The 27,563-nt window shown below is 41.8% G+C and overlaps 3 protein-coding genes across 3 annotated transcripts in view; all 3 read left to right on the top strand.

Annotated features, from left to right (window-relative positions):
• The first annotated feature begins 1,515 nt into the window (after nt 1-1,515).
• On the top strand, nt 1,516-6,829 carry IFNLR1 (interferon lambda receptor 1). The gene is made up of 7 exons (XM_030039997.2): nt 1,516-1,775; nt 2,474-2,597; nt 2,853-3,034; nt 3,466-3,608; nt 4,152-4,308; nt 4,811-4,938; nt 5,143-6,829. The coding sequence occupies exons 1-7, from the start codon at nt 1,718-1,720 to the stop codon at nt 6,070-6,072; spliced, it is 1,722 nt and encodes a 573-aa protein (XP_029895857.1). The 5' UTR covers nt 1,516-1,717; the 3' UTR covers nt 6,073-6,829.
• A 3,230-nt stretch (nt 6,830-10,059) lies between these two features.
• IL22RA1 (interleukin 22 receptor subunit alpha 1) lies at nt 10,060-18,341 on the top strand. The gene is made up of 7 exons (XM_030040027.2): nt 10,060-10,576; nt 12,773-12,905; nt 13,635-13,816; nt 15,054-15,238; nt 15,714-15,849; nt 16,100-16,221; nt 16,843-18,341. The coding sequence occupies exons 1-7, from the start codon at nt 10,534-10,536 to the stop codon at nt 17,869-17,871; spliced, it is 1,830 nt and encodes a 609-aa protein (XP_029895887.1). The 5' UTR covers nt 10,060-10,533; the 3' UTR covers nt 17,872-18,341.
• A 4,582-nt stretch (nt 18,342-22,923) lies between these two features.
• MYOM3 (myomesin 3) overlaps nt 22,924-27,563 on the top strand; it is a 29,476-nt gene continuing 24,836 nt past the window's right edge. Inside the window, exons 1-5 of the mRNA XM_030039766.1 lie at nt 22,924-23,145; nt 25,326-25,460; nt 25,613-25,687; nt 26,376-26,535; nt 26,787-26,944. Of these exons, the coding sequence (XP_029895626.1) occupies nt 25,354-25,460; nt 25,613-25,687; nt 26,376-26,535; nt 26,787-26,944 (500 nt within the window). The 5' untranslated portion in view covers nt 22,924-23,145; nt 25,326-25,353. The remainder of the gene's footprint in view (nt 23,146-25,325; nt 25,461-25,612; nt 25,688-26,375; nt 26,536-26,786; nt 26,945-27,563) is intronic.

Genomic DNA, 27,563 nt, shown 5'->3' with positions numbered 1-27,563 from the left:
GAGCCGTGTGTTGGTACTAGCTCTGCAATTTGGATGCTAAAGGGAATAGACCTAGGACCCTCCAGACCCTTAGCTTTGTTTTTTTCCTTATAAAAGATCCTTTTTGCATGAGAAAGAGAAACTTCAGAGAAATTAAGCAGAGGTAGCAAAACAGCCAAGGAAGAAAAGTACTGGTAGTACTGGAAGCCAGTGGTAAGAAGAAATGGAGATTTCTGGAGAAAGTTGTGACTGAAGAAACTTGTAACTGCATCTCCTCCAACGGCTTGAATCGTACCATGTTCAGGGAAATGAGACATTTGATACCTTTGTGGTAAACATACAAGCTTTTGCCAATACAAACCCAGCTCCCTCGGCTCTTTTCCCACTTAGTACCCAGAACCTGACATTCACAGGTATAGCAACAGACTGTCTGCTGGGCTTGGTGAGTTTTCCATCTGGGGAAGACCCACAAAAGCCCCTTTTCTCTATGTGTGGTAACTTCATTGACCCATTTCCTTTCTCACGGCCCAGGCCTGGAGGTGATTGTGATGGGAAGAGCAGGATAGTAGATGTGCTGACCGAACAGCACAACTGATCCAGCTATTTTTCCCCCTTCTCTCTCTGTGCACAGGATGCAACGGCACAGCTATTCCAAGCACATAACGCCTGGGCACATTGTACTTGGTAGTGTAGGTCATGGCTGAACCAGGATGCTTCCTGCTATGTTTCTGATACACACAGAACAAAACTGCTGTCGCCGTGACTTTGCTTTAGGAAGATGTGTGAGGCTGTAACATACAGGAGCAACTTAGGAACTGAGCTTTGCCCCAGGAGAGGTCTGGGGTTTAAAGGTACCACGTGCTGAAAACACAAACACCTTGAGAGTTTCATAGCTGCAAATGCCAAAGCCTCATTGATTAGGCAGTGCAGAGGCCAAGAACCATCCATGTGTTGGCACAGTCCTGGCAACTGGTCCTGATCTTGACTGATATTTTGGGGTTGATGACAAATAATTGATAAGTGGTAACTAAGGTATAAGGAAATTGCAACAGTGGCATTCAATAAAACCACAGAATTTATCAGAAGGATCCCTGTCCTTTCACTCGCCCACACTGTGTATGGGGCAGATCCCTGTCCCATTACTGCACTTTACTTCCCCCATCTGTAAAGTGGAGTACTTCCCTAACTTCTGAAAGACATTTTTAACCTGGTAACATAAATTAAGATAAAATCCTTGATCTCTTATAAACTCAAGACTATCATATCACATCACATCACATACTACTGATTGATTACTGATTTTTATTATTGCTAGGTTATTATCAGATATCTCATGCAGTAAAACCTTATTTGATCTCTATTAATATTTCACAGCCACATAGGTAAATGCCAAAGGTCAATTTTTTAATGAGGTGCCTCACAAGATAAGGCTTGCACTGTTTTACTGCGTTCCTTTTCCACATAGCCTGTGACAGAGATCAGTTATGTTACACTGGAGGGCGTAGTACTGCAATCTTTACGTTTTTCTTTCATCAGAAGCACTCTCACATCTGCTCCTTTCCCAGTTCAATGTGCAGTGCTATATTTGGGCCGTATCAGGAAGTGAGGCTGTGCGCATGTGTGCCGTTCATGAACTGCATCCTCCTCTGAAATTCATACAACTTAATACAAGAAAATAACATGATGAAAAGGTAGCAAGAAAAGAAATATATTACAAGTGGAAAAGTTCTGCTTTGGCATGTCTACCTGGAGAGTCAGAGTCCTGATGGCACTGTGCTTCCTGCAGCAGACTAGAGGTACAGTACAGCTGTCTTTCTTTGTTACTTTTAATTTCGCTATGCTAAGTGGCTTTGCTTGTAGGAGGAAAGACACATACGGGTAAATTTTAAGGAGTTTAAATGGGAATGATTCACATAAAGTGAAATATTCCACTGTAAAGAAATGGCAATTTAAAATCTGTCTATAGAACATGTCTTGTTGAAGGCTAGTGATATACACATTTATCTACTAGAAAAAATAGGTGCCAGGAAAGTACAAGGGGTAAGCCTGCATGCTGCATCTCGCTGCATTTGTGGGTAGGATCTGGCTTTGAAGAATTGGGATTGAATGAGCAGTGTGAGCCAGCTGTGTCTGCCTCATCCAGGGGCTAGGAGGTGGGAGCGCAAGGGAGTCAGGTTGAAGTTTGTGGGGTTGTAAACCAGGTCACAGTGAAATCCAGTGAGACCATGGGGGAGGCCACTCCAAATTATAGAATAGGATGGTTCACACAAATGTAGGTCCTAATTCTAAAAGCTGTTGAGATGAAGAAGTTTTATAAGAGATGAGGAAAAATCGACTACATCACAGACATACCTGCTTCCATAGCCAATTTCCAGTCTTAAATGAACTGAGCTGCTCTGCCCCAGATTTTGAAACCACCTTGGTCAAAACCAGGTGATATTTCCTATCCCCAAAGATATTTTAAATCATTCACATAATTTTTCCTTTCAATCAGGTCATGTTCAACTTCCCCCTCCTCAAAATGTTACACTACTGTCAAAGGATTTTGACATGATTTTGACATGGACTCCAGGAGAAGGCTCTCCACCAGATGTGACATACACAGTGAGGTATGAAAGGTAAGCACTTACAAAGGATGTCTGATTGAAAGTATGGCACAGGGCAAACATCTGTGCAGGTATATTAATCAATGTCATTACGATCAGTGACGTGGCTGCATTCTTTCACCAAAACCAATCCTTACCCATCTGGAGAGTACTCCAAACTCTGAGCAAGATTCGGTACCCATCCTCCAAAACACTTCCTTCTCTTGCTCTATAAACTATAACAAGGCAGCATGTTTAATATTATGGTATGTTTGTTTCTTCTTTTAGCCAGGAACGCATGGAGAAATGGATAAAGGTTCCTCATTGCAAAAATATTCACAGAACTTCTTGCAATCTGACTTGTGTGCTTCGAAACTTCTTTGTTAAAGTCCGGGCTCGAGTAAAAGCTGTTTCTGGACGATTCCAGTCACCATGGGTAGAATCACAATTCAAGGAATACCATTTGGATGGTGAGTGTCTGTTAGGTTACAGCCTAAAGATGAAAGGACATGCCAACAACAGTGTTGGCATGAGCAAATGAGTAGACCACACACCACAGAAAGAGAAACAGTAACAGGCAGCTTTATGAATGGCAGCTTTATGAATGACAGCTTTATGAGTGAGCACAAACAACAATGAGCCATGATAATTTGAAAATAAATTTCATAGCAAGTGTCAGAATTTGTTCATCAGTGCTCTAAGTGACCAAACTGGCTTCAAGCTTTCCACATACTAGTGGGGGTATGTTAGATAAAAAAGAGGTATTCCTTTGCCTTCCTCCTTCCTTCGTGTCTATCACAAGATAACAATTAGAAGTGTAGATCAGTCACAGAAAAGCATTACTTCTGTGAAGCTAAGACACGAGCAAGCACTATTCTTATGTCTGGTCACTCAATTACAGTGGAACTGGCTCCCCCAGTGCTAAACGTGAATGTCAAGGAGAACTTAATCCATGTGAATGCCTCCTTCCCTTTGGCCACCTGTGTGGAGAGTTTCTCATGGATGTATGACTTGAACCTTTGGGAAGCTGGATCTGAAGACAAGGTCAGTAAAAGTTGCACTTCTTAGATGAAATGGAGGAACAATGCCCAGCTTGAATTGGAATAGCTTTGAATTTCTGGGAAGGGAGGGACTGGATCCAGGGCCTGGAGAAAATTAAATGGCCAAACCAGAGTTAAACCAAAGCCAGGGAGAAAAAGTAGATGTGTGTGTGTGCATCCTTACTTTATTGGTAGTTCCCTATTTTTATCAGGAAGATGCTCCCCAGGAAGTGGGGAGGCTACCCTATAGTCAGTATAATAGGGCAATATCTGAGGTTTAAAACAACTAGTTGAGGTACCACTAACAGTATGCCATGGCAGAACAGAGCACAGCACCAGCTGGAAATCCCACCCTAGAATCCATAAACCCTAGGAGACATGCTTGCTACAAACAGCAAGCAAGACATGAAGTGCCTCTCCATTCACCTTCCAATCACTGGAGCCACAGAACATAATGAAGAGAATCATGGGCTAAAAAGGTAGAGAAACACCACCCAAATAATGAAAGAGCCATCTTTCCAACTCTGTTCTTTTTGTTTCTAAACAGAAGAAATACGAAGGTATCTTTAGGAAGAATACAGTGACTATCGATACCACTGCACTTAGAGGCAACTACTGTTTAAGTGCCAGATCTTCCTTCCAAAGCATTGACTTCAAGCACAGCAAATTCTCCCAACCAGTGTGTGTGCTATTAAACCACAAAGGTATGACCTGATGGTGAGACATCAAACGGGATTAGGGCAAGTCAAAGATTTCCACCAAAATTAGCTTTTCTACAAAAAAAATGGGCTTCCTGTTAAATGGACTGGTTGGATTTTCTAGTGAAAGGCTCCTGCTTTCTGTAGAAACATTTTCATTAAAAAAATCCAACCTTTAAATATTTTCTGAAAATACTGAAATACTGTACTTGAGTTATGCTCACAATGAAATTTTGGGAATATTCAAATTTATCCTGAAAAATATGTAAATAAAACCTCATTTTACTGCTCCAAGTAAGGCACTGACTGGTATCAACATTCATTTGTGGCTGTGACTCTTAGAGTCTGATCTTAGCCAAGTCTGTTATCCTTTCTCTGCATTTGTAAAATAAGGATCTTGAGCCTAACATTTTCCATGATTTCTGAAAGAAAAGCTGAGTACAAGACTTCATTATTACTATAAAATATACCACCAGCAGGAGATTATTTTTGTCTTTTTCTTTTTTAGCAGTGGAATGGAAGTTCCCATTTTCTGCCATGATCCCTGTGTTTGTCCTCCCCATCTTTCTGACGAGTGCCTTCATCATCTGCTTGCTGAAACAAGATGCTAAGAGAAAAAAGATGCCTCATGCTTTGGTATGGCCCAAATGCTGGGGTCCCCTCCTGACTCAAAGTCTTGCTGATTTTCGGAGGGTAACTGGGGAGGAATGGGGGAGTTTTGTGGTTCTCAGTTTTGCATTCATCAGTCCCATTATAAGTAAGCTTTCCTATATCCAAACTTTTCTTTAAAAGGCATCACTAACTTACTGATCTGTGCATCTTGTTTCTTTTCCCTGGTAGGATTTATCTCATTTAAAAGCTGCTGGACCAGCCTTTCACTGTGAGTTCAGTGAAAAGGAATTCTTCAGGGACTATCTTATCTGCACAGAGAAGCCAATGTCACAAAGGAAGACAAACAAAGCTTTAGCAAGAAACAACCTACCACAGATGGCTTCTTTCCTCTCATCATCATCAACATCATCATTGGAGGAGGAGGAGGAGGAGGAGGAGGAGGAAGAAGACAGCAGTACTTTCATCCCATACACTGAAATGCCTCAGTTTCCGAAGAGACATCTCAACTGTCAACCATCCAGAACAGCTCAGGGGGAAACTAGCTTGGACTCTGGATCTGGAGGTCTCTCTGTGGACAGTGAATCTGTGCTTGACCTAAGTACCTTGGGTTTTTCTTTCTTTCCAATGAGAAAGAATGAGGTGGACACCTCAGGATCCCAAGGAAATGAGAAGGCATCCCTTTCTCACAGTTCCTCTTTGGGAAGAATATCCTTCACTGATGTGAGATCCCCAGGTCCCAGGGAACATGGACAGCATGATACAGACAGGGATGAATGCCTGGAAATGACCCCTCTTCAAACAATGATGGAGGGGATTTGTGCCAAATGTCCAGCCAATGAGCACTACTTGCATAGGAAGGCTCATCATTTCACCAAGTATTACCAGAAACCAATAGTTGATCTGCATGTCCAGGTTGGTGAGATACCACAGCTCAGTGAGGATCCCAGCACCGAGCTGCTCATTTCCCTTCAGACATTACAGGTGGCAGAAGATGAAGGTATTGCAAGTGACTGTGACAGCAATAATTTTACAGAAGGGACACCTCCCGCATCCACGGTGCTAAGTGATGCATTTGAAACTTCAAATATGGAGGAAAAATATGATCAAAAGTTTAAATTCAAAGGCTACGAGCACACACATTACATGGGAAGGAGCTAGAGTACCCTAGCAGTTCTGTGGCATGTCTGGAAAATGCTGGAGAGTTCCAGATATCCAGGCAAGGATACCTAAACAAGAACAAGGACAAATAACTGATACTGGTGCTTTTTGTATTTATTCATCTAGACAGAGTTTTTTTCTACTGATGTCTGGCCTATCAAGGCATATGGCTTTAAGGACACAAAAGGTGCATTTTTACTGCTAAGTAACTAATGTACGTTCACCATCCCCCTGTACAAGTACAGCTGTGATAAACTGTTAAGGCTCTGGTATGAGGCACACTATTCAAACCCAGCCAGGGGTGAGGCATGCAGTGATACCTCATGTGGATATCACACAGCAAACACGCAGTGCCTTGTGTTCACTTGAGACTTCAGAGCAAGGTAACTTTTACATGTGAGTTATGAAAGGCAAAACCACATCTGAGACAGCAAAAACACAACCTGGACCTGTGTGAAACCATCAGCTGGGTTCTGAAAATGCAGAGTGTTGTGCCTGCATGTTGATTTTGAGCTAGGATGACCTGCTAACATTACATTTGCTTCTCTGTAACTGCAAAACTGCACCCCTGCTTGACTGGAAGTACCTTACAGAGACATTTAGCAACCTTTGCTTTGTGCGGGATGAAGAGATCTCCACCTCAATGTATAGAGATCACCTTCTGTGTTTCAACAGAGTGAAGAAGACAAAGTGATAAATGTGCAGCATGTTCGTTTCTTTATTTATTTTTACACAAATATACTTATTGAAGCTGAAATTCCACCTGCTGTGCAGAATGTCTGAAAGCTGCTTTATGCAGACACGATAGTATTTTGATATATAACTCCATGTGTGCATGTTTTTATGTTTCCCAGAACTATAAAGGGTGACTGAAGCTCATTCTGAAAAACATTACATTTTAAAACAGGACCCCCCTATGCTTTGGTTTGAGTGGAATCCTACGAGACTTCCCAGCCAGGTCACTCTGGGTCACTGAAAGACCAGGACTGTGACCATCTCTCTGAGCAAAGAATCAAACCAGAAGTCCACCAGCAAAAGGCACATGAGAGACAAGGCCTCCCTTGACTCGGCAATACTGACCTTTTCAGTGTATTTTTAATGTGTGCTCTTCACATCTCACAAAAGCATACTCTCCCATTTTATTCCAGTAAAAGGACACGCAGAAAAGCGAAGCATTAAAAGAAAGAGGGAGACACAAAACAGCCATTCTCTGCAGAGAGGGTTGTCTCAGATGAGGGAAGGGTGTTGATGGAGGGTATTAAAGCTGACATCTTCAGAGAATCAGGAGAACAATATTAGAAAAAGGTAGGGGGTGATAGGAGGTGTTGGGAACTGCTTTGAAAGAGGAAAGCAAGATGTACTAATTGAGGTCCTGGATTAAAGGAAAAAGGGGAGGTGGAAGAAAAGATTCATCAACTAGAATTTTCCCTTTTTTTCTTACCTGTCCTCTGCAAAGTGTCCTTAGGTACATCCTGCTTTGTAATCCCTCCTGTTCATTTAGAAAGATATAGATCATCCAAATATAATCACCACCCATTTTCTTGAGCAATCAAGGAAAAAGCCCCAGGCTTTGAGTTACAGGAAGCTCTGAAGTTATGCAACCTGTACAAAATTATTTTGACATGTGACAGCTCTGCAAACAGGGCCTGGGATCAGTTCTTTGTCTTGTCCGGGTTTTCTCAGGATGGAAGTTGGGGGAAAGGCTACAGGCCAGGTGAGCTGTACTGGTGGAGGCAGCATCCCACTCCTCCATGTTTTCTTTCACCAGGGCTTGAGACCTGCTTTCCACTGCAAAAGGATCAGGGACGGCCAGAGCACAGTGCTCCCTCTTTCAGAGCAATCAGTCCATATCTTACACCTTACTTAACAGTTGTAGCTGTGTAATGAGAAAAGCAGCTCTCCCCTCTCACTGGAAGAGGTATGACCCAGTCAACCAAAAAACCTGGACATTGCTCATCTACTGGCTAAGTGCAACAGCTGGAATCAAATCTCCTACATCCCTAGAACAGCAGTTACTAGGCTTCATGCAGTCCTCACAGAGTAGGGGTCTGCAGCCTGAGCCCTGCAGCAGCTCGGAGGAGATAACCACCTTGGTCTTTTTGACCTTAATCTACTATCTTCACAAATCTCTGGCACGCATGATTTTTCGCCTCTTTCCCCAGCTGTGCCAAGTTATAAGCAGAGTTCCATGGAAAATCCGTGTTACGAACCTCTCAGTCTGTTTTTGTCCTTAGGAACTACCTTCTGACATAGGCTCAGGCTCTACACTTTGGAAGTTGAAAGCCAAGAGTTTAATTTTAAACTTGGAACCAGACTTTTGGAGATCTTCAGGTACCTAAAGATTCAGAGCTATTCAAAAGGTAGCATCTCTCTAGAAATAAGGGCAGAAATAAAGTTTTAAGTTATATTCTCAAAACTAAAGTCTCAGGTGGACTACAATTTCCCTCACCTCTGCCCTATCATGGGTCATCACAGGGCAGAAGCATGCAGCAGTGACATGAGGGAAGGAAACAATGGAACTACTTTAGCAGGCTATTCAGGCAACACCCTAACAAAGAGTTGTACTTAATTAGATGTAAGCCATACTGGTGGGTAGGTGTGTCTTCTTTAATAAACCTGTGAGGCTTCTGCAATTGTCCAAGTGAGATGAGAAAGACAAAATGACAGCTATGCATCAGTGGCATGGTTTGAAGCATACAGCCCTGTTAATACCGAAGCAGGGCAGGGAATAGAAACAACTTCAGGAACAGAAAATCCATAAGATGAAGAGGTAAGCAGAAGGGGTAGTAATTTCTATCACGTTTTTGGCCACAAGGATAGATGAAAGTAGTGTGGATAGCGAAAGTAGTGTGCTTTCAGCTTCAGAAGCACACATGGTTTGTATTGTGATTAAATTGGCTGCAGGTGTGATGTTGCTTATGGGACTCACTTGTAATAGTAAGAAAAAAATCTAGCATTTAGGAGCTTTAAATAGGCTTTAGACAATATAAGAGCACTGCTTATAAGGAATTTGTCTAATGCACAGTTGTCCTATGTGGTTTATGGCAGACATTTCTATTACAGCTTTCCTAGGGCTGAAGCAATCACAATTTGAACAGTTCTCAGTGTTCAAAAAGACAGTCCAGTTGGTTTTGCTTTGGTGGAACCTCAGCTTTATGCAATGGTCCAGTTAGTCCTAGGCAAAACTGAGGACTGAGAACAGGACCTCCTCATTTTGTGAACAAATATGACCATGGGATAAAGTGAGCCAGAGAAATAAGCCAGGGAGGTTACCCAGTTTGTGTCAAGGGAACAGCTAGTGGCTAAGGGAGTTTCCTAAGCGTCAAACGCAGGCTGTATGTGTGAAGCTTTCTCTGCTTACGACATCTTGGGTCAAATAAGCAGCATACAGCTGTACCAGTTCTTCAGATGTTATACACATCTGGTGGTTCTAAATCCGCATCTCCTGGAGATAGGCAATTAGTTTTCACTTTTGACCAAAGAAGGAAATGTCTCTCCCTCTCCTGAGAAAAGCCTGAAAATGTAACTTAAGAACACCCTAAAAAACTAAGAACACCCTAAAAAACTAAGAACACTATGGAAAAGGTACTATATCTCTCTTTTTTTTTTTAGATTTCATACAAATTCCCAGTTCTTACCATATGGCATCCATGATACTCAGAACAGAGACTTAAATTGTAAGCAGCCACAGAAATAAACTGTAGGTCTACAGTGGCCTCTGAGAAAAGCCACGGGACAGCATGTGCTCCTCCTATGGAAAGGCTACCGCCTTTCTACATCAAATGAGAGAACCTCTGCAGCCACTTGCTAGCGCAGAGTTATGACAAACTTAGAAGCTCACGCTCTGCCCACTATGCACCAGGGCTACATGCTAGTCATTTGGCTTTCATCCAAGGCCAGTATGAACAATAGAAAAGCTTAAAAACCCGTGATCTGGCTGACTTTCATTTTAAGAAAGTATTTGAAGGTATTTCTTAAGGAAATACGTGTCTTGCTTACAGCGGTTATAAAACCAACTAGGTGCACAGCACTAAGTTTTAATTTCTAGAGTTTTAACAAGTCAAAGTTACCCGACCAGAAAAGCAAGCCCCAAAACTGAGAAACCTCAGTGAGGGCTTTCAGGCAGGAAGCTCTTTATCAGCAAAATGGTATTTGGCGCTCTTTCAAAAGCTGAAGATTTTCTAAGCCTCTGGCTTGTGCACCTTTGTACAGTTAGGTGTGCATACGCAGAAGGGGAGAGGTGCTCCTGTTGTCACTCTTACAGTCTCTCTTACACATGCGCACAGATCTTTAGCTGGTGATCTCAGATCCAAATGCATGCGGGATAGTAGCTCTGCAGTCTGTTACTGAGAAACAAATCCAGCCTGGCCTCACAAACAAGAATTTAACTCTTGTAAAAGGTGATTCACCTGCACACAGGATCAACTGCCTGCTCTCTCAGCCCAGCTTGCATAGTTATTCATGAAGCAACTTCTGATTGTCTTGGCTGTATTTTCAGTGGTTGGTAAGTCCTGACTTCTCCTTTCCTGTCACTGATCGTGGTTGTTTCTGTTTGATCCTGTAGTATGGGAGGTAGTTCAACCATGTTTCCTGAAATAAGACCGAGAGAATGAGCTGTTTTCTGAGATTGTTCAAAAGCTCTCTTCTGTGTTGCTCTCTCCTTTTAATATTTTCAAAATACGGTTGGTGTGCTCAGTGCTTTAAGGATTACTAGGAAGAAAAGATTCCTTCACTTCAAAGCGTTTGCCACTGATGTGTTACAACCCAAATGCTACAGAAGTAAAGGATATTCACTGACTTCAGGGGGCTTTGGATCAGTCCCCCTGTGTCTTAAGTGGAGACACAAATGAATACAAGAACAGCCCTGATTTAATACAAACAAATAATGTACCCCTACAAGCCATTTAATCCTAGTCCAGATGTAGCAAACTCACTCCTGAGTGAATCAAGGATAAACTTGCTATGTTTTCAAATGGCAGCTTTTCAGCAAGCAACCTTATCATTCATCTGCTCTTTTGTCTGTGATCTTATACTGTAGGGAAGGTGCCTTCAGAAACTTCTAAAACAGAGGGACTTTCACGCTGTGAAATATCCTGGTTTTTCCCTGCCCGCATTTGACTGTGCTTGTGTTAAGCTGCTTTGCATAACTGTGTTTTAGTATGGATAAATGTGGGAAGACGGAGGTTTCCTACTTCCGATATGATCTGGTTATTAGTGACTCAGTTTTCATGCTGCTCAGACAGGGAAACCCACCCACTGTATACCAACTGCTGCATTTTTGCCTGGCCAGGAAGATTGTTCTGAGTCTTGCATGAGCACAGGCAAGTGCTGAAATGCAGATGAGGTCAGGACAATATTGGGCTAGAATGCAATCCATTTCTGTGTTGCTTTCCTGCCCAAATGCCATACACAACAAGACTGAGAACTGGATCTATGCCTTTCTGCCTATTTCTCCTCCTATACAGCAGGCTAGTTTAAACTGCTGACACAGTTCTCCTTCATGGAGGAAGCTGGAGGTAACGCTTGGAGCGAGGATCCAGGAACTGGTGTGGTTTAGTCCCTGCTCTACCATAACTGCTCAATGTGATCTTGTCCAAATCACCCCCATTCTGGTCCTCAGTTTTCCCATCTGTAAAATGGTGCTACTTTTACTTGCTTATCACACCATTTTTTCAGGGGGGGGACTCACTGATTTTGAGTGTCCATTTACCAGCATCATAATGGGACTGTTCATTTTCAGCAAGTGCAGGCTGAAGCCCATGCATGTTCAAGGTGTTTATCAATACTACAAACCAAGAGTTGAGTAATATATAAATTATCTATCTTTGAGGATGTGTCTATAATTTGAATTTACAGAGCTTATAAATTCTGAAGGTTACTCTGCAAGTTAGAAGGTCTTGTGAATGAGCCTTGAGAAAATTTTGCACTGTGTATTCTCATGACAGGAGAAAGCCAAAGGTCTCTATGACACTCTTCTGCAGTGCTTGCTCAGAGCCAGTTTGCTGCAGGTGGATCATGGTGGTATTCTGCTCTACAGAGGCAGCTCAGACCAGGGGCATGTTTGTCAGGGGCAAGTAACATTTCTGTTTACCAAAGCCAGAATCCATGCTCTATGGGGAAGAGGCACAGGGCTCAGAAAGCAGGGAGCTGAGTGAGTTGTTTGCCTTCACCCTGGCACACCCAGATCAGAGTCCAGGCATCACGTCTTTGTGTGTCTCTCTGTACAGGCAGTCTCCATCCAATAAAACATGGAGTACGAAAGGTTAATGGCAGTCACATCTTCAATGATGTGAAACTGATCTCAGCATATTAATTCCCCGAGTATGGGCAGAAGCAGAGACATTCATAGACATGAATCTAGCCTTGGTCTTCCAGCCATTTAACTGCTTTAAAAGAAACCTGATAAGGAACTCAAGGATTCTCTTTCCGACTCTTGAGTTTTTGAGGCCTTTCTGTAAATATTCCTGACTTACATTTCTTTGGGATGAGTGAACAATCTGCAAGGCATATATGGTAATGCTTGGACGGTTTGAATTCCTGTTCTGTTCAAAATTCTGCTTTGCAGCCCATCTCTAGCAAACTGAAGTGGCATGCCTGATATTTCTGTTCACTGAAAGGCTGAGCAACATTGGACCCATATTCACCTGAGGGCTGAGACTGCAGAATATGCATTTTAATACTAATTTCTTTACTCCCCTAGGCATTGTGACTACAGAGGAGTCATCATGTCTGAAACATGTAGCATTTTCTTCTACAAACTTTGAGAACATCCTGACCTGGGAAACTGAAGCAGATATTCCCCCTGGCACTTTATTTGATGTCCAATATAAACAGTATGTGAAGTTTGCTTCTTTTTGGAGTTCTGTTGTTCTTAGGGCCAGTGTTCTCAGTGAGAGAAGAGCCAAGAAAGAAAAGTAGATTTTGCTGTTTCTGCTGCTTGTTTTACTGTTACAGAAATGGTTCTGCTTAGACAAGAACTCAATAAAGGACAGCGTTATTTAAAGTGGTAGATGGTGCTCAGTTAAGCAAATACTTTTACATTTTGGGTTGCCAGCTTTACTCCATTGCTGAGCTACTCTTAGCCTTCAGCAACTTCCTCCTCTCTATTCTGTAGTTTCCTCACCTGTAAATACAGGTAATAGCAATTGCCTTCCTCTGGTTCAGTCACTAGAGCTAAGAGAAATCAGACCAGTGCTACACAATAGCTTTGTTGCCTTTGGGTAAGTCTGCAAACTCTGCAGCAAACTTGCATGCAAACCACTCAGTGTCAGAGCTGGGCAAAGAACCCTGGAGTCACTGACTTGCAGGACACTCCTGTGTGTACCTTGAAATAAACTGCACTTCCTCAAGGCGATATCCATGCAGAAACCGTCAATGGGAATGGATTAAGGGCTGTAGTCCAGGGGAAGTTTCTCTGCCATTCCTTTCCCCACCACTTGCTAATTGCAATAACGAATTTAAAATCTACTAAGACTTGGCAAAACAGCCTGTTTGGATCATTCTGGGAAGGGTTGTATTGCATCTGTTCTATCAAACAGACTAAAAGCTTTTTTTGTCCTAAGGTATGGAGAAAAATTCTGGCTTAACAAGAGTGAGTGCCAGAGTATCACGCAGCCTTTCTGCAATCTCACTCGTGAAACAGAAAACTTCACGGAGCTTTACTACGCCAGGGTGAGAGCCACTGTCCAGAACTACTGCTCCTCCAAGTGGGTGTACTCAGAAAGATTTGAACCCAGAAAAGAGAGTACGTACCGCTGCTGAAATCTATTAAATATTGGCTGATAGGGATTCATTCCATATCTTGCTGATGTTTAGGACAGCATTTCCTCTAATTTCAGTATTGCAAGACTCTGTGCTTGATAGGAAGGGAGTGAAGGCCTGAAGAAGGCTTGTTATTGGGCAAAGAGGCAAATGAACAACTGGGCAGGGCCTTCCCTGAGGTCCGACACCAAAGTGGGATTAGAGGAGAAAAGGAAAAGCCAGATGTCCTTGAAAGAAGAACTGCTATTAAGGCTGACGAGAGGCAGAAGGAAACTAGTGAGAGACATGGTGGGCAACCTGAGGACAGCCAGTAATACAGTCACATAAGCTATGAAATGTGAACTCCTGAAAATCAGGATAAGCAGCCAGACCAATGGATGCTTAATGTTCCCAACCACTAAGTGAGCTCTACTGCAGACATACAACACAGCCTTTTAGGAGCCTTATTGGCTCCATGACTAAAATTTTCCCACTGTATATTTGTCAAGAATAATTCGGGTGGCATTAGCAGTCAATGATTATCAAGAGCCTTCAGATCTCTGCACAAAATAAGCTATGAAAGAGCCACAGGTTGCTTTGACCATTAAACATTCACTTTTCATTGCAGCATAGGCATTAGCACCCACAGTGAAGTGATCCCATCCCCCAGAGCCATTCTTTTCAGTTTGATGTTTTCAAGCTACATGGCCTTGGAGGAATACTGAATGCTGCTTTTAAATATGGTGTTATAGATTGGGTTAAACCTCTGTTTAAATGTTCAGTGTAGCACATGCCTTTCACTGAAGATAAATGTAGATACAAAAGAGCTGAACTACTCTGAACACAAAATCTGATGTAGGATGGGAATAGGAATTTAGATAGCAGTGCCCTGTGGTGGGATTTCACACTCATCACACACGCATGAAGGAGGACATCCCTTTGCAGGACAGGGAAGCAACGTGGAAGCAGTGAGAACATGGTCCTAAGGAAAAGCTTGGGGCAAGAATTTCTAGGGACAAACACTGGCTAAAGGTGGCAGGACCCCAAGGGAACCCAAGTATCTCCAGTTGCCTGATTTTTCCTATGCTCAGTGAAATACAGCTCAAATAACTTTTTGTATATAAACAGAAGAAATAATTTACAGTGAGTCTGGGTTGTGTGTATAAGATGTATATAAGATGATCCGATAACGTATCAGCTTTAATCTTAACAGCTGACACCGCCTGTTCTATCTTTTCTAGCTATTATTGGAGCACCAGAAGTGGAGTATATTCCTTATGTACGTTCCATAAAGTTTCTTATACAGCCTCCCTATACTCCACTGAGAGGTGAGGATGACCGCCAGCTAACTGTAGAGGACATTTATAGCAAATTCGGTGCTGTTGATTATCACTTAACAATATTCAACCAACGGACACACCAAAAGGTAAAGCACAACCTCAGGCCGCTAGCCCACTGACTTTTGTGAATCACATTTCGCATACGGTGGAGAAGGACCTCGGAGCTTATACATGATGGATGAGATTTCTGATGTACAAGGGAAAGTCTCAGACCCTTTGACTCTCACTAGACATGAGGAACTTTAAGCATTCCTCTAAAATGCTGGAAAAGAAACTGGAGTTTCCAAGGGTACTGCATAAGTAGCAAAAAGTAAAACCACTGGTGACTAAAAAGAGAACGACTTAATTAGTTCAAATCTTAAGGAACTGAAATGCAAAAATTAAATACAGTAACAGTAGAAAGCAAATTATATATTTAGAATTCCATATATACAGAATTACTATAGTCCTATAACAACTTATTGGAAAATAAAATTTTATGCTGAATTTTGCAATCTGATTTGAAGCAAAAGTATGCATTTTATCTTTCTAAAATACAGAATTTGCCTTTATTTTAAATAGTGGACAAAGAATGAGCACAACAAAGAATTTGAAGTTTCCAACTTGGACCCAGACACTGAATATAACGGAACAGTATATATATATCTCCTCCAGAGAAGCAGCAAATCTCAAGTATTTTGGGTTAAAACACTAGCAGGTGAGGCTGTTAACTCTGCTAATTTAAAAGTCCAGCTAGGATATTGGATATACACAAAATAGAACAATTTTCAGCTGGTATAAAATAACATAGCCTTGCTAAAGACATTGAAGCAACACTGACTTTCCTAATTTAAAAATCTAGTCCTATGGGACTAGACCTATAACATCATTTAGCTAATCTCATGCAGTTTTTCTAATCCAATTCTCTGAAGCTACATTTTCCACTTGTTCTCTTCCCCACTAACCAGACAGCACATGGCTTCTCTACTGTTTCGTGGCACTTGCATTCTGTGCCGGACTGGTGTTTGCTACAATTAGTTATGTGATCTACAAATATGTCACACAACCCAGTGCACAGCCTATGTCTTTGGTAAGTGTTCTTAAGCCATTGCAGCAAACCTTTAAAATGCTCAGGACTATGTACATGCACTTAAATAGTATTGCTAATTGAGGAGGATGAATGAGTAGACAAGAGCATTGTTTAGGCAATCACTGCAGACTACTGGTAGTTAAAAGACGGGTGCTCCGAACTTCCCCCAATCTGGGCCCCTTTAAAGGAGGTATCAGATTAGGCAGCTAAAATCTGAGGCATCCTATATCACTAGTTCCTCTTGAAACCCTGGGCCTTCTTACCTATCCTTCATCTTCCATAGCAAGCATTGCTTCTGCATGCTAAATGAGTTTAAGGGCAATCTATTTCCATGCTCCAGGACTTAGGCCAAATTCTGCAAAAATTAAAGCAGGATTTTTTCTTCCTCATATTTTAGGATTGCACAGTTGCCCTGATGCATAATGAGAGATGTCTGTATTCCTCTGAAGGGTCACTCCCCAGGAAAAAACACAGAGTTCTTTTGTCAACAGGGCATATCCCTGGTGGTTATTACTGGCTTTTACTGATATTTCTCCAAAGAAAATTTTAAAGAATCTAAAGCAAACCTTCCAAGCCACAGCTTCTTGTTAGTAACTCGTGTTTGTCTATCTACTTCAACAGGACGTCAGAGGGATTTCATCATTCCAGCCTCTTACACTGACAGTGGAGCATATTATAAAGCCCATTAATTTATCCAAACCTTCACTTCTCATCCCTGAAGTGCAATCACCACAGAACAGGCAACATTTGGACAGAGCACTGGAGCGACCATGGTCTTTCTGTCCACCAGAAACTGCCTATCAGCAACAGGCAGATGTACCGACATTCCGGCTGCCCACTCAGCCACCCTGCTTGGCAAGCGCAGCTCCTACTGGTTACACTCCTCACATAGCTAAGCAAAGCGTTCCCACTGCCACGTCCAGCAAAATTCTGCCCCTGATCTATGGGGTGTGTGTTGAAGGCACAGACCATGTTGACAAGAAGAATTTGAAGCCAAACCAAATGCTAAAGGAAGTTTCTCCAGATAGTTTTGTTGGTGAAAAGCTCATAACCCAGATGCTGGGCAAGAGCTGCGGCCATTCTAATTACAAAGAACAGAGGCCAAACTTGGCATTGTGGAACAGCAGTGACACAAGAGAGTCAGCTCTCTTACAGGGGAGCCCTGGGCAAACACAGCAACTGCTGTTGCAGACTGACAGGATGGAAACTGAAGTGCATGTATCCCAGCTGTCACTGTCTTTGCTGGAACAAAAAGGATGCTATACACAACAGACAGCAGAACCGCCACTGTTAGTGTCTCCAGTGAAAGTTGACACAGACTGTGTTCCAGAGGATGAATCGCTGTCCTCTCTATCAGCAACCCTCCTTTTCTCAGTCGGTACTGGTAACAACTTCCCTGGAGAGAACAACACAGAGCGGTGGATGTTGCCAGATTCATTCTCACATTCTGCAAATAAATTGCAGTTCCCAGAGACTCAAGAAACAGAGATGTTAACAGCGACAAAGGAGCTAAGCTGCACAAAACTGAATAATGTTGTGTCCCAAGACACTATCTTAGACCAGGACAATGGCACTCCTCTCACTATGCTGTTCAAAGATTTGGACTTAAAAGTACTGTGGGATGAGGATGAAAACACAGAATTTTATTAGGATGATTTAATGATACTAAAATCCAGATTATGTTTGCTTGCATGAAATAGTAACCTACCCTGCAAACAGTGCAATGCAAATAAACATAGCTAATCTTGGATGTATTAACATGGCACAGAGCTGTCAGACTGTTTCCACTATTGTTCTATTGTGGGGATAGGTACCTTTACTGATATAATTACTTTTTGCTACACTGCAATACTGTATCTTTGCACTTAAATAATAGGCCTTTATTTCTTGCATATTCTTCAAGTTCATTATGAATTGGACTACTTCAAAAGCTGAGTTAAGACTCAAGTTCAAATTGCAGATTCAGTTTACTGCAAATTTAGCAAAATTCACAACAGAAACTGTATTTGCCCTTTACCAACACCAAAGATGCAGGTCCAAGGTACATCCACCCTTTGAAGAAATTCAGTAGCAGATGTATGCAAACCTGAAAGACTTAAACAGTAAAAGAATTAAATATATATTGGTGTTCTACCCTTGGATATATGATTCGTGCAAAACAATAGGCTACTTCCATGAAATGGACTTTGCCTTTAAAGCAGTCACTGAAACTGTGGTGATAGCTCCTGATGCAGCAGTTCTGTGAAACTACATGTCCCCTATCCCGCTATGCCCTTTAATGCTTATAGAAAGATGAAGCCTTTTTCATCTCTGCAACAGATTAATGCAGTCTTGGCCCAGTTCTGACATATTTCTCAGCTGCTGCTCATTTCTTTCTCTGAAATAGTCACATATTCTCTTCTCCCCTTGAAATCCCCAGGGACGAAGCAGCTAAGATCACATTCCACGTAGGCAGGAATGTGAGGATTTACACTAATCTCAGTTCAACCCTCAATCTCAATATACACTATTCTCAATTCATGCACTCAGTAATCTACGACAGAGACTACAGAGGTGTTGAGCTGCTTCCTTCCAACCTTCACTGACGCCGTCGATGAGGAATAGAGAGGAGTCTAGGATTGCAGAGCCCTCCTCTGCTTCTGTTACCAGCACACCCACCTCCAGGGCTGGAATGAACCAAAACCAATGTAAAGTGAGAGCCAAGTTCCTCTAGCACTGCACCTTTACCAAAAGCAAGCTAAACGGTATTTATTCAGGGGACAGAGGAGGCAATTATTTTTCATTAACAGGAAAGCATAGTTTAGCCTGTTGATTTCCACTGGTGTGGTGAAATAGTGTGAGTGTCTGATGATGTCAGTTTCAGATGAGAACTGAAACCATTTATAGGAATAACCAAGGTTTTGAATGGTATAGGGAAGTACTCACTTGAATAGCACTGCCAGACAAAGGCTGACCAGAAGCAAAACTCAGCTGTTCTCACCATGAGCACACTTTGGTGTTTTCTCAGTCCAGGGAAGCTGAGGCTAAAGGCTAAATTCCACTTGCTTTGGTGTGATTTTGCAAATAAACTGTAGCCTTATGACGTAAAGAGGTTTGATGATTCAACCCAGAATTAAAGGAATAGTCTTAGAAACTTTACACGCAAAGGTTCAGCTCCTAACTCCAGCATCAATGAGGCCAAAAGGTCAAAATGCCAGATGTGGTGAAGAGGTGTCATGGCACAGGGTATGAAAGGTATGAATATGTGCATGGTCTGGGCAGCAATCCAGAAGGACATTTCCATTGTGCTAGCTTTACTTCATACCATTCAGTATCAAAGGTTTTGTGGAATGTCGTTTGAGCTGTTTCACGTACTGTGTCCAAACTATACCATCAAAAACAATACACGCAGAAATGCTGCAGTTATAGGAGTCGCAGCAACCCAGCTGTGTTGTTTCCAAGGAGTGAGAGACCCCAGGCGTAACATTCTACCCCACTAACTCCCCCCTGGAGAGGCTGCATTTCAAGCCAGTGATGCCAATTACCTTTTTCAGAGTAGCCTGTGGGCTGCATATCTTGTGTCAACAACATTCCCAGTGATGCTACTCAGGGAATAATCAAATGCCACAATGTCAACATTTTGGCTCATGTTGTGAAACATAACCCTCAGCACAGGGTCGGTATGGGCAGCACAGTGCGGGCCTTAGGAGACCATATGAAGATGCTGCTAAGAAATACAACATTTCCTATTTTAAAAAGCCTTTTCAAGTCCCTCTGCAGACCCCCTGCCACAGGGTCTGATCATGTCCAGCCCTTAATAAATGTATCATCTTGGTGCCCCAGGAGGAGAGATGGGAACCGAGGCACAGAAAGCGTAGGACCAGATTTTTAGAATGTATGTAGGTGCCTAAAGATGCAAAGTGGCCCACAGCTGGCATGTCAATCTTTTCTTCAGGCACCTTAAATACCTTAAAAGCTACATTGCCTCTGACTACACTCAAAGGCTGCATATGGCAGGAATGATCTCAAAGGCTTACAACCCAGCTATTGTCCTATCCTATCCTTGTCTGTTCGACCCCTAACAGCAGCAAATGTAATGAACAGGGAACGCAGTCAAGAGAGAGACTCTGTAAGCCATGTCTTAAGGAGGTGACTGAGCAATATTCTCAACTTCCTGATCTGATCACGGCCAAGTCAATATTTACCTTTTAGACCCTGGTATACTACTAAGCAGGAGGAGATCGATTCTTGTCTCTTGAGTCACCTCTTAAATTTAACAGAAAGATCATCCCTTCTAAAACTATTTCTCTTTGGAAAAGCTTGGAGAGAGATGTTGACGCTATTGAGCTTTATTGTAGCTGTGCAAGTAAAGTGCTCATCCATCCCCCATCAACATGTGCTGACCTTATTGCCTTCTGCTTCATTGCTTTTCATAATCAAATTGATAGCCTTGTTTGTTTCAAAATGCATCACAGCAGATACAGTAGGATCTAATATCTCATTCTCATTCTGTATAAGGACATTTTCAGATAAACAGCAGGATTTCAACATTGTTTCAAAGGTCTTCCCATGCAAGCCATCTGTATGTAACATCAGACTGTTCCTCATTTATCTTGACTTTTCCAGATAACAATTTTGATAGCTCTAGATAATAAAAACTAGAAGTGCCTTGCCACAAAGACCGTGCTTATTCCCAGGCAGATGTCACGACGATGACAGGTGAGCATTGCAGTTCCAGTTGTCACAAGGATATCAGCATAGCAGGTGGCAGCTGTAACCCTATAGCGAAGTATTACTCTTTGTCTTCTCAGCTAAATCTGGGAGCTGTCACTTAGCCACTCCCCACACCAGCAGCCCTACTCATAGCTCCAGGGACCCTTGCACAGGGATGAACATATTGCTGCAGACTGAGGCTCACGTTCTCCCTTGGTATTTGTTCGTTATTTGTTTTGGCATTGAAAGGTGCCCTGCTTGAAGACTATAAAAAATCACTGATGATTTTTTAACAAGTCCTTTGAGAAAAATATTACTCAAGGAACAAATTAAAAGCTCCAAATCCTGGAGACAGAATAAAGCAGAGTTGAGGGGCACCTCTGAAAGTATTAGGGACTCTGATAAAATACACTTTATATCTTAGCTCTGGCATCACATTGGCCTAACGTTATTGCTCTTAGTGATGGGGAGGTATGATGTAGCAGAACTGCAGCAGCTGGATCACAGTGCTAAGCAGTGGCCTTACACTTGCTGGTTCAGAGGACTTAAAATGTCCATGTATATCTTCTTTCTTCTCAGACTGAGATAATGAGAGCTGTGAGATATGATTATAAGATATTTTTGTAAGAAAAAGGTGACAAAAGTGGTCAGCATCCATATGAGGAGAGCATAAGACTCTTCTCCTTAAAACATACAACAGGGGGCTGATATGACAAAGTTGAATGAAATATTAATATTAAGCAGAACAGACAATAATTACTCATTACTTCTCATAATACAAAATTCAGGAAAGCACTCAAGTGGTCACGCAATTGTTCAAAATCAACGAAAGAAGAGCGTTCCTTCACTTTGACAGCTCAGCTTATACCAAAACATATTCTGTCATGCCTGCCCAGTAGTACCTGTTTATTGCTTTCTTAGGAATGTCTGAAACAGAGCCACTAAATAAAGTTCACATGCAGAAGTCCTTGTAGTTCTAGTGCTGATCCTGCTGGGTTTCATCTTTGTTTTATTTGGATGATGAAGCAAACACAGGTTCTTGGAAATGGATCCTACTGATACGGGCAGGGTGACTCAAACTGTGCAAAATTTGATGGTGAAATTAATTTCCACAAGGCCTTGTGGAGGCCAGAATGAGAAACTGTTCAAAAAGGAATTAAGCAATTTAACAGGGATAGGACTATTAGCAACAATAAAGCATTGTGTCCAGCTCAGGAAAAGCTATGGGCCACTTTCAAGAGTCAGGACACTGGGCTGAACAGACCTTCAGCTTCATCCAGTATGGCAATTTTATGTTCTTATATATACTCTTCACAGAATTCTAGTGGCTATGAAAAGCCCACTACTGACGTGCTGACTCCTCAACTAAAAAAATGTAGCTGGAAAACATCTGGCTCACAAACTGGTATTGCAGCCTCAGAGCTTTGCTACTTTCAAACCTTCGTTTCTCCTTCCGTCACCACAAAAAATACCACCTGCTTCTCACATTGCTGGGAAGGGTTTATCCCAAATGCTGAAATTGCAAGCCTATCTCAAATAAATGGAAAAACAGTAGTCTCTCTTCTTTTACCCTACCCCAGACTCTTAGATACCACCATGGGCAGCTGGATATGTAAGCTTACCTGCTACTGTGGCAGCAAGCCTTCATTTGCCTGTAATAAGAAAGTATAATAGTTGCAGCCAAACAAAACATAAGAGCTGCTGCTAGCTCCTGATCTAATTATACACTGACATAATTTGGCTGGAGTTGGCATTCACTAAAGAGATGTCAAAGTAAATGATTTCACACTATTATGCAGCAATGGAAATGTTAACCCAGGGGAAATTCTTGGAGGAGATTAAAATATTCATAAGTCATTTTAGAAGTTTTGTGAGCTTCTATCCTAAATGAGCAGAGTATAATCCAATACTCTGATGCTTGAATTTTGGAGGCACCTGTCTTTCCTTATATCATTTGGCAAAGGCAATAATTTGCCCGATCTGAAAAAGGGTTAGTGATTAGTTGCCATTGCAGTAAACAGCTCCAACTGCGTAACCCCTGCATGGGTCTCCCCATTGTCATTGCGATGGCATGGTAGGATGCTATATTTAAGACTCCAGGATGGGCACTCAAACATGGGGAACATTCTTTTGGGGAGAGTCATTCTTAGTTGCCATCAACAGGGAGAAGGAAACGCTCCTTTGTCCTTTCTCTTTCATGAGGACAGGCGCTCTCACTGTAGTCTTCACAGGGTGAGTTTGGTTTATCTGTAAATAAACTACTGTTTATAGCAAGATTTTATAAGATCTTCATAGCAGCATCAGCTACTTTGTATGATCACTTTGTTTGAATTGCACTTCAGAGATAGACTGTGGTTCATGATTGTATCTGCTTTAAAGTGTCATTACTGTTTTTCCAGTGTTGTTGTTATGAAAATACTGGTTTACTTCATGTTTTCTCACAAGAATCTATTCTGGTTTACTGGTCTGTTTAGAAAAAAATATATAATTGGATTGAAAAGTGTAGGTTTAGCAGATCAGAACTCTATATCTTTACAATAAACACTAGATTATAAAGCACTGAAAATTTTCCAGGGAAAAATAAAAAACATTATATAGCAAAAATTAACCTGGATCGGTAATTATTCATGAAAATGGAAACAAATATCTGATGCCCAGTAGTCATTCTGCAGCTGAAGTAGTCCAGAAGAGAGTAGTACTCTATGAAACTACAAAGATATTTTTTCCATAAAAGCCTCTTTTATTTTCTCTTTCTTATACTTGCCAACATTTCTTTGTTTCTTCCAAAGTTAACGTCTACTGAGGGAGTATTATTATGATAATTCTGTATTTTCATTTGCATTTTGGGATATTTTGCATTTACCACAACAGCTCTGCTTTTCCATACAACTGTGCTTTTCCATAGACTGTTTTTTAAGAAAAGTGTTTACATTAACAGAAAATTGTACTACTAGTAAAAGCTGAGGGGTTTGTATTTTTTATCGTTTTAGGATTAGAAAGCAGTAAAACTAAAATCCAGGTACAAAATTTGTCAAGGGAAAGTTTCGATAATGGAACATGAGCTAGGGAAAGACTTACAAGTATGTTTGAACAAATATTATTCAGCAACTGCTACGCTTCCAAAGCTGCTTTTATAAAGTAACCTAAGCTCTTAGAACTTGAAAATCCAAACAGTTTAAGGATTGTGCTGTACATTTCTGAACCAACTGCAGGACAGAATGATATAAGGAGGGATACACTTTAAAAATTTATTTTTGTTTAATGACCACTCATTAGTCAGCGCCTAAAAGCAACACTCTTATTCCCAGAGAAGAGGCTGCAGCGACAGCCTAGTTGTTTAGCAGCTAATGCAGGAGATGGATGGGAGCCAAGCGTGCTGATGTTTGCTCCCCATGTTTCACCTGTAGGAGAGGGATCTCTCTGGGAAGGCTTCTCTGATCAGTCTGGGCAAAATCATGCTGTTTACTGAACAACTCCTTTAAGGCTAACATTTTGAAGGATACTATGTTTTCTCCATGATTTATCAATCTTTTTCCAAGACCGAAGAAGAAACAACTGATTTCTCAGGATGCACTCAAAGGACTGGATAAAGCATTATCCTCTTAAAGTACTGAACTGTAACTGTTCTCGTCAGCAGCCTGGATACACAGATGGGAATACAGGCTGAAGAAGTGCTCTGATTCGGTAACAGCAACTGGAACTGGTTAGTTCCAGAAAATCCACTTGGATTCTCCAACTACCACAGACACCAAGTGATTTCTGCACAGCAGCCTGTGTGTTGGTTCAGCAGCATTGCCTTATCTAACCCCTGGCACATCAAGGCAGGGGCTGAGCATGGTGCGATCACAACCTCGGTGGCAGGTCACAGGCTATTTGGCATCATAGCTACCCCTGCAATATAGTTTCCAGACTAAAAATCTGCTTATTTTCTAAACTTTTCCTCTGTATCTCACTATCTGATGTTCCATACCATATTTTGTCCCTAATCTTCCATGTCCCTCTGATCTCCCTTCTCATGATGCTCCTCATTTGTCTGCATGCTATATTGGGGGTCTGATCTAATGGAACTCCCTGGAAGAATATCCACCAGATTTAGAGCGTAAGATCAGTCCTAGGAAAGCAAAGATCAGTCCTAGGAAAACAAATCTACCTACAAAATGCTGCCTACTTACTGTTCTGTTACACCTTCAGCTGCCTTTAAAGACTTACCAATTTCTTCATCTCATTCAATTTTTCACAGAAGCATCACGAAACAAACCCCTTTCATAGTTTGAATGCCAGAAGATAGTATTATATGAATTTTCATTCACAGCCCTTGAACGTCAAAGCAAAACAAGGACTTAATGGTAACTTAAAGAGATTCTGTTAAGGAGTCTTATTTAAAAGCCACTTTATGTTTTATTCTATTCCAGCAAGAAAGTTCATTTTTGATTTCCCAGCATGGGAACCCGAACCTTCTTCCACCACAGAGAGGAGGAGCAAAAGGAGGAGAGGCAACAGAGCTTGCAAATGACCTCCACAACTAGAAAGAAAAAGTTCAAAACCAGGTAAGCCACAGAGTTAGGGATAGGCCGAGTAAATCAGGTCCAGACAGGACTTTCTACACTTGGCACTGAGCATTCACAGATTTGTTGAACTTTGAGTTTATGAAACTATGGAACCTTGTCTGGATTCTTTTATGTGCGTCTGTCTCTGGAAGTGAGGAAGAAGAGACTTTCAGCCTTTCAGACTTATCGATAGCATCTGCCCTTGCCTTGACCTCCGAAATACCACAGTAAGTCAGAAATCATTATAACTCAAATACAACCATTGTATGCAACATCACCTCTGTATATAGGGGTCACAGTTTCCAACTCATTTTGTCAGAAGCAAAAAGAGCAAGTTCAATCAAGAGGTTCTTCCTTTAAAAAGAAAAACACCAGCCCTCAGCTAAAATGCAGGAAACAAAACTGTATCGCCTTGGTACATGTGATAATGAGTAATATTGCCCTGCTTACAAGCAAGGGCTTAAGAGAAACCAGATTTCATAGGAATAAATGGAAAATGGAGTCAGATTAATAAATTAATGGTAACAGATAGAATTCCCTCTCTTTCCTAGAAAATCTTGGCAATCCTGCTGTCCATCCTTCTGTGATAGCTGAATAACCTAAGTAGTTAGCAACATCCCTCCTTCCTTTAATCCTTCTCCCAGTTCCCTGCCAGGAATTAAAAGTGGTCAGATAGTGGGTCCCCTTCTTGTGCCATTAAAGTATTATCTCTCATGGTAGTACTGCTGGTTCCTATAAGGCAAAACTGCCTGACATTCACACCCATACTTACTGCATGCAAGCTGAACTTTCTGTCCTTAACACTTATTATGATTTAACCAAAAATGTGTGCTATAAAACAGCAACAAAAAAGACCAAAACAAAATAAAAAGCATTATCCTAACTTCTGTTGGCTTTTATCATCCTGTGTTCCAGGGATTACAAGAGAAGAAGAGAAGCTGCCATCCTAGAGCTAGAACAGAGGGGGCAAAAGAGAATTCTGTTTGGGAATGACATGGAAAAGTTGGAAGAGGAGGTTATTCGGATCTGCAGACTGCTGCGTGTCAGAGCTGACCGCAGGGCCCTTCGGAGGAAGGTCAGATCAGACATCTCTATTGGTTGCAGAAGTGCCAACAGGATTAAAATTGCCAAGACTAACTAGCATTCTGGAGAGGATACTAAACCTAATCAGGCATTAGGGCAACCTCAAAACCATTAGAAATAAGGACAAGGCCTTGTATTCCTGCCACTGAAGCATTATCACACATGTCCCTTTTGTAAAAGAATTTGTGTAATTAGAACATAATCCCCTTCTATTGCCTTTATTTAGTCTATCCTTGTCTGTAGGCTGTAGAAAAGGCACGTGCAGAGAAGGAATATATTGAGCTGCGTTCTGGGCGACCACCTATGTTCTGGATCCCCCTCAGAGTACATGCAGTCTGGGAGAAGATGGAAGTGAAGCTGGCATGTACAGTCCTGGCTTCCCCACCGCCGCAGGTTACTTGGTATGTCTGTTGACAGCAATGACTCATGCTGCCCACGTGACTAACAGTCTGTGTGCGTTTCAGGAAGCAACCAGAGGAGTAACATCTGTGTCCTGCTAGAAAGAAGGAAGGGAGAGCTTCAGAAATTACAGAAAACACTTTCAATTCTCAGGTTCCACTGTTAGGACCAGTAAAGACATTAAGTATTCAGTGGGCCGTGGAGGCAGTGGACAGTCCTACGGGGCTCCTTCTGCGATAGGACTGATATTCATGTAGATTTCCCTGCTTCCCGTGGTGCTGTCCTCCATCCTGCAGGCAAACTTGGGATTTAAGTCTTGGAAACCAGAATCTATTGCCAGCGCTAAATCACCGCACACATACACACCATCAAGGCTTGGCTACCTTGAATACCATGCAAGTTTTAGCATTAAACTGCTTTCACTTCTACAATTTGTAAAATACAAACCGACTCTTTCATTTACTCAGCTTTGCGTATTTACCAAACGACAGGAGAGGAAATGTTACATACTGGGCCTGACTGCAGCATTTACCTTTAATGACAGAGGGACAGAAATACATGAAAGATCACCTCAGAAAACAATTTGCAGTGTGTACTTTGATTGGTTTGTTAAAGTGATTG

This window comes from Aquila chrysaetos, chromosome 16 (assembly GCF_900496995.4).
Source record: "Aquila chrysaetos chrysaetos chromosome 16, bAquChr1.4, whole genome shotgun sequence".
In the NCBI taxonomy this organism is placed as follows: Eukaryota; Metazoa; Chordata; class Aves; order Accipitriformes; family Accipitridae; genus Aquila; species Aquila chrysaetos.
Note: the sequence above shows the minus strand (reverse complement) of the source record. Positions and strands in the feature narration are given on the sequence as shown.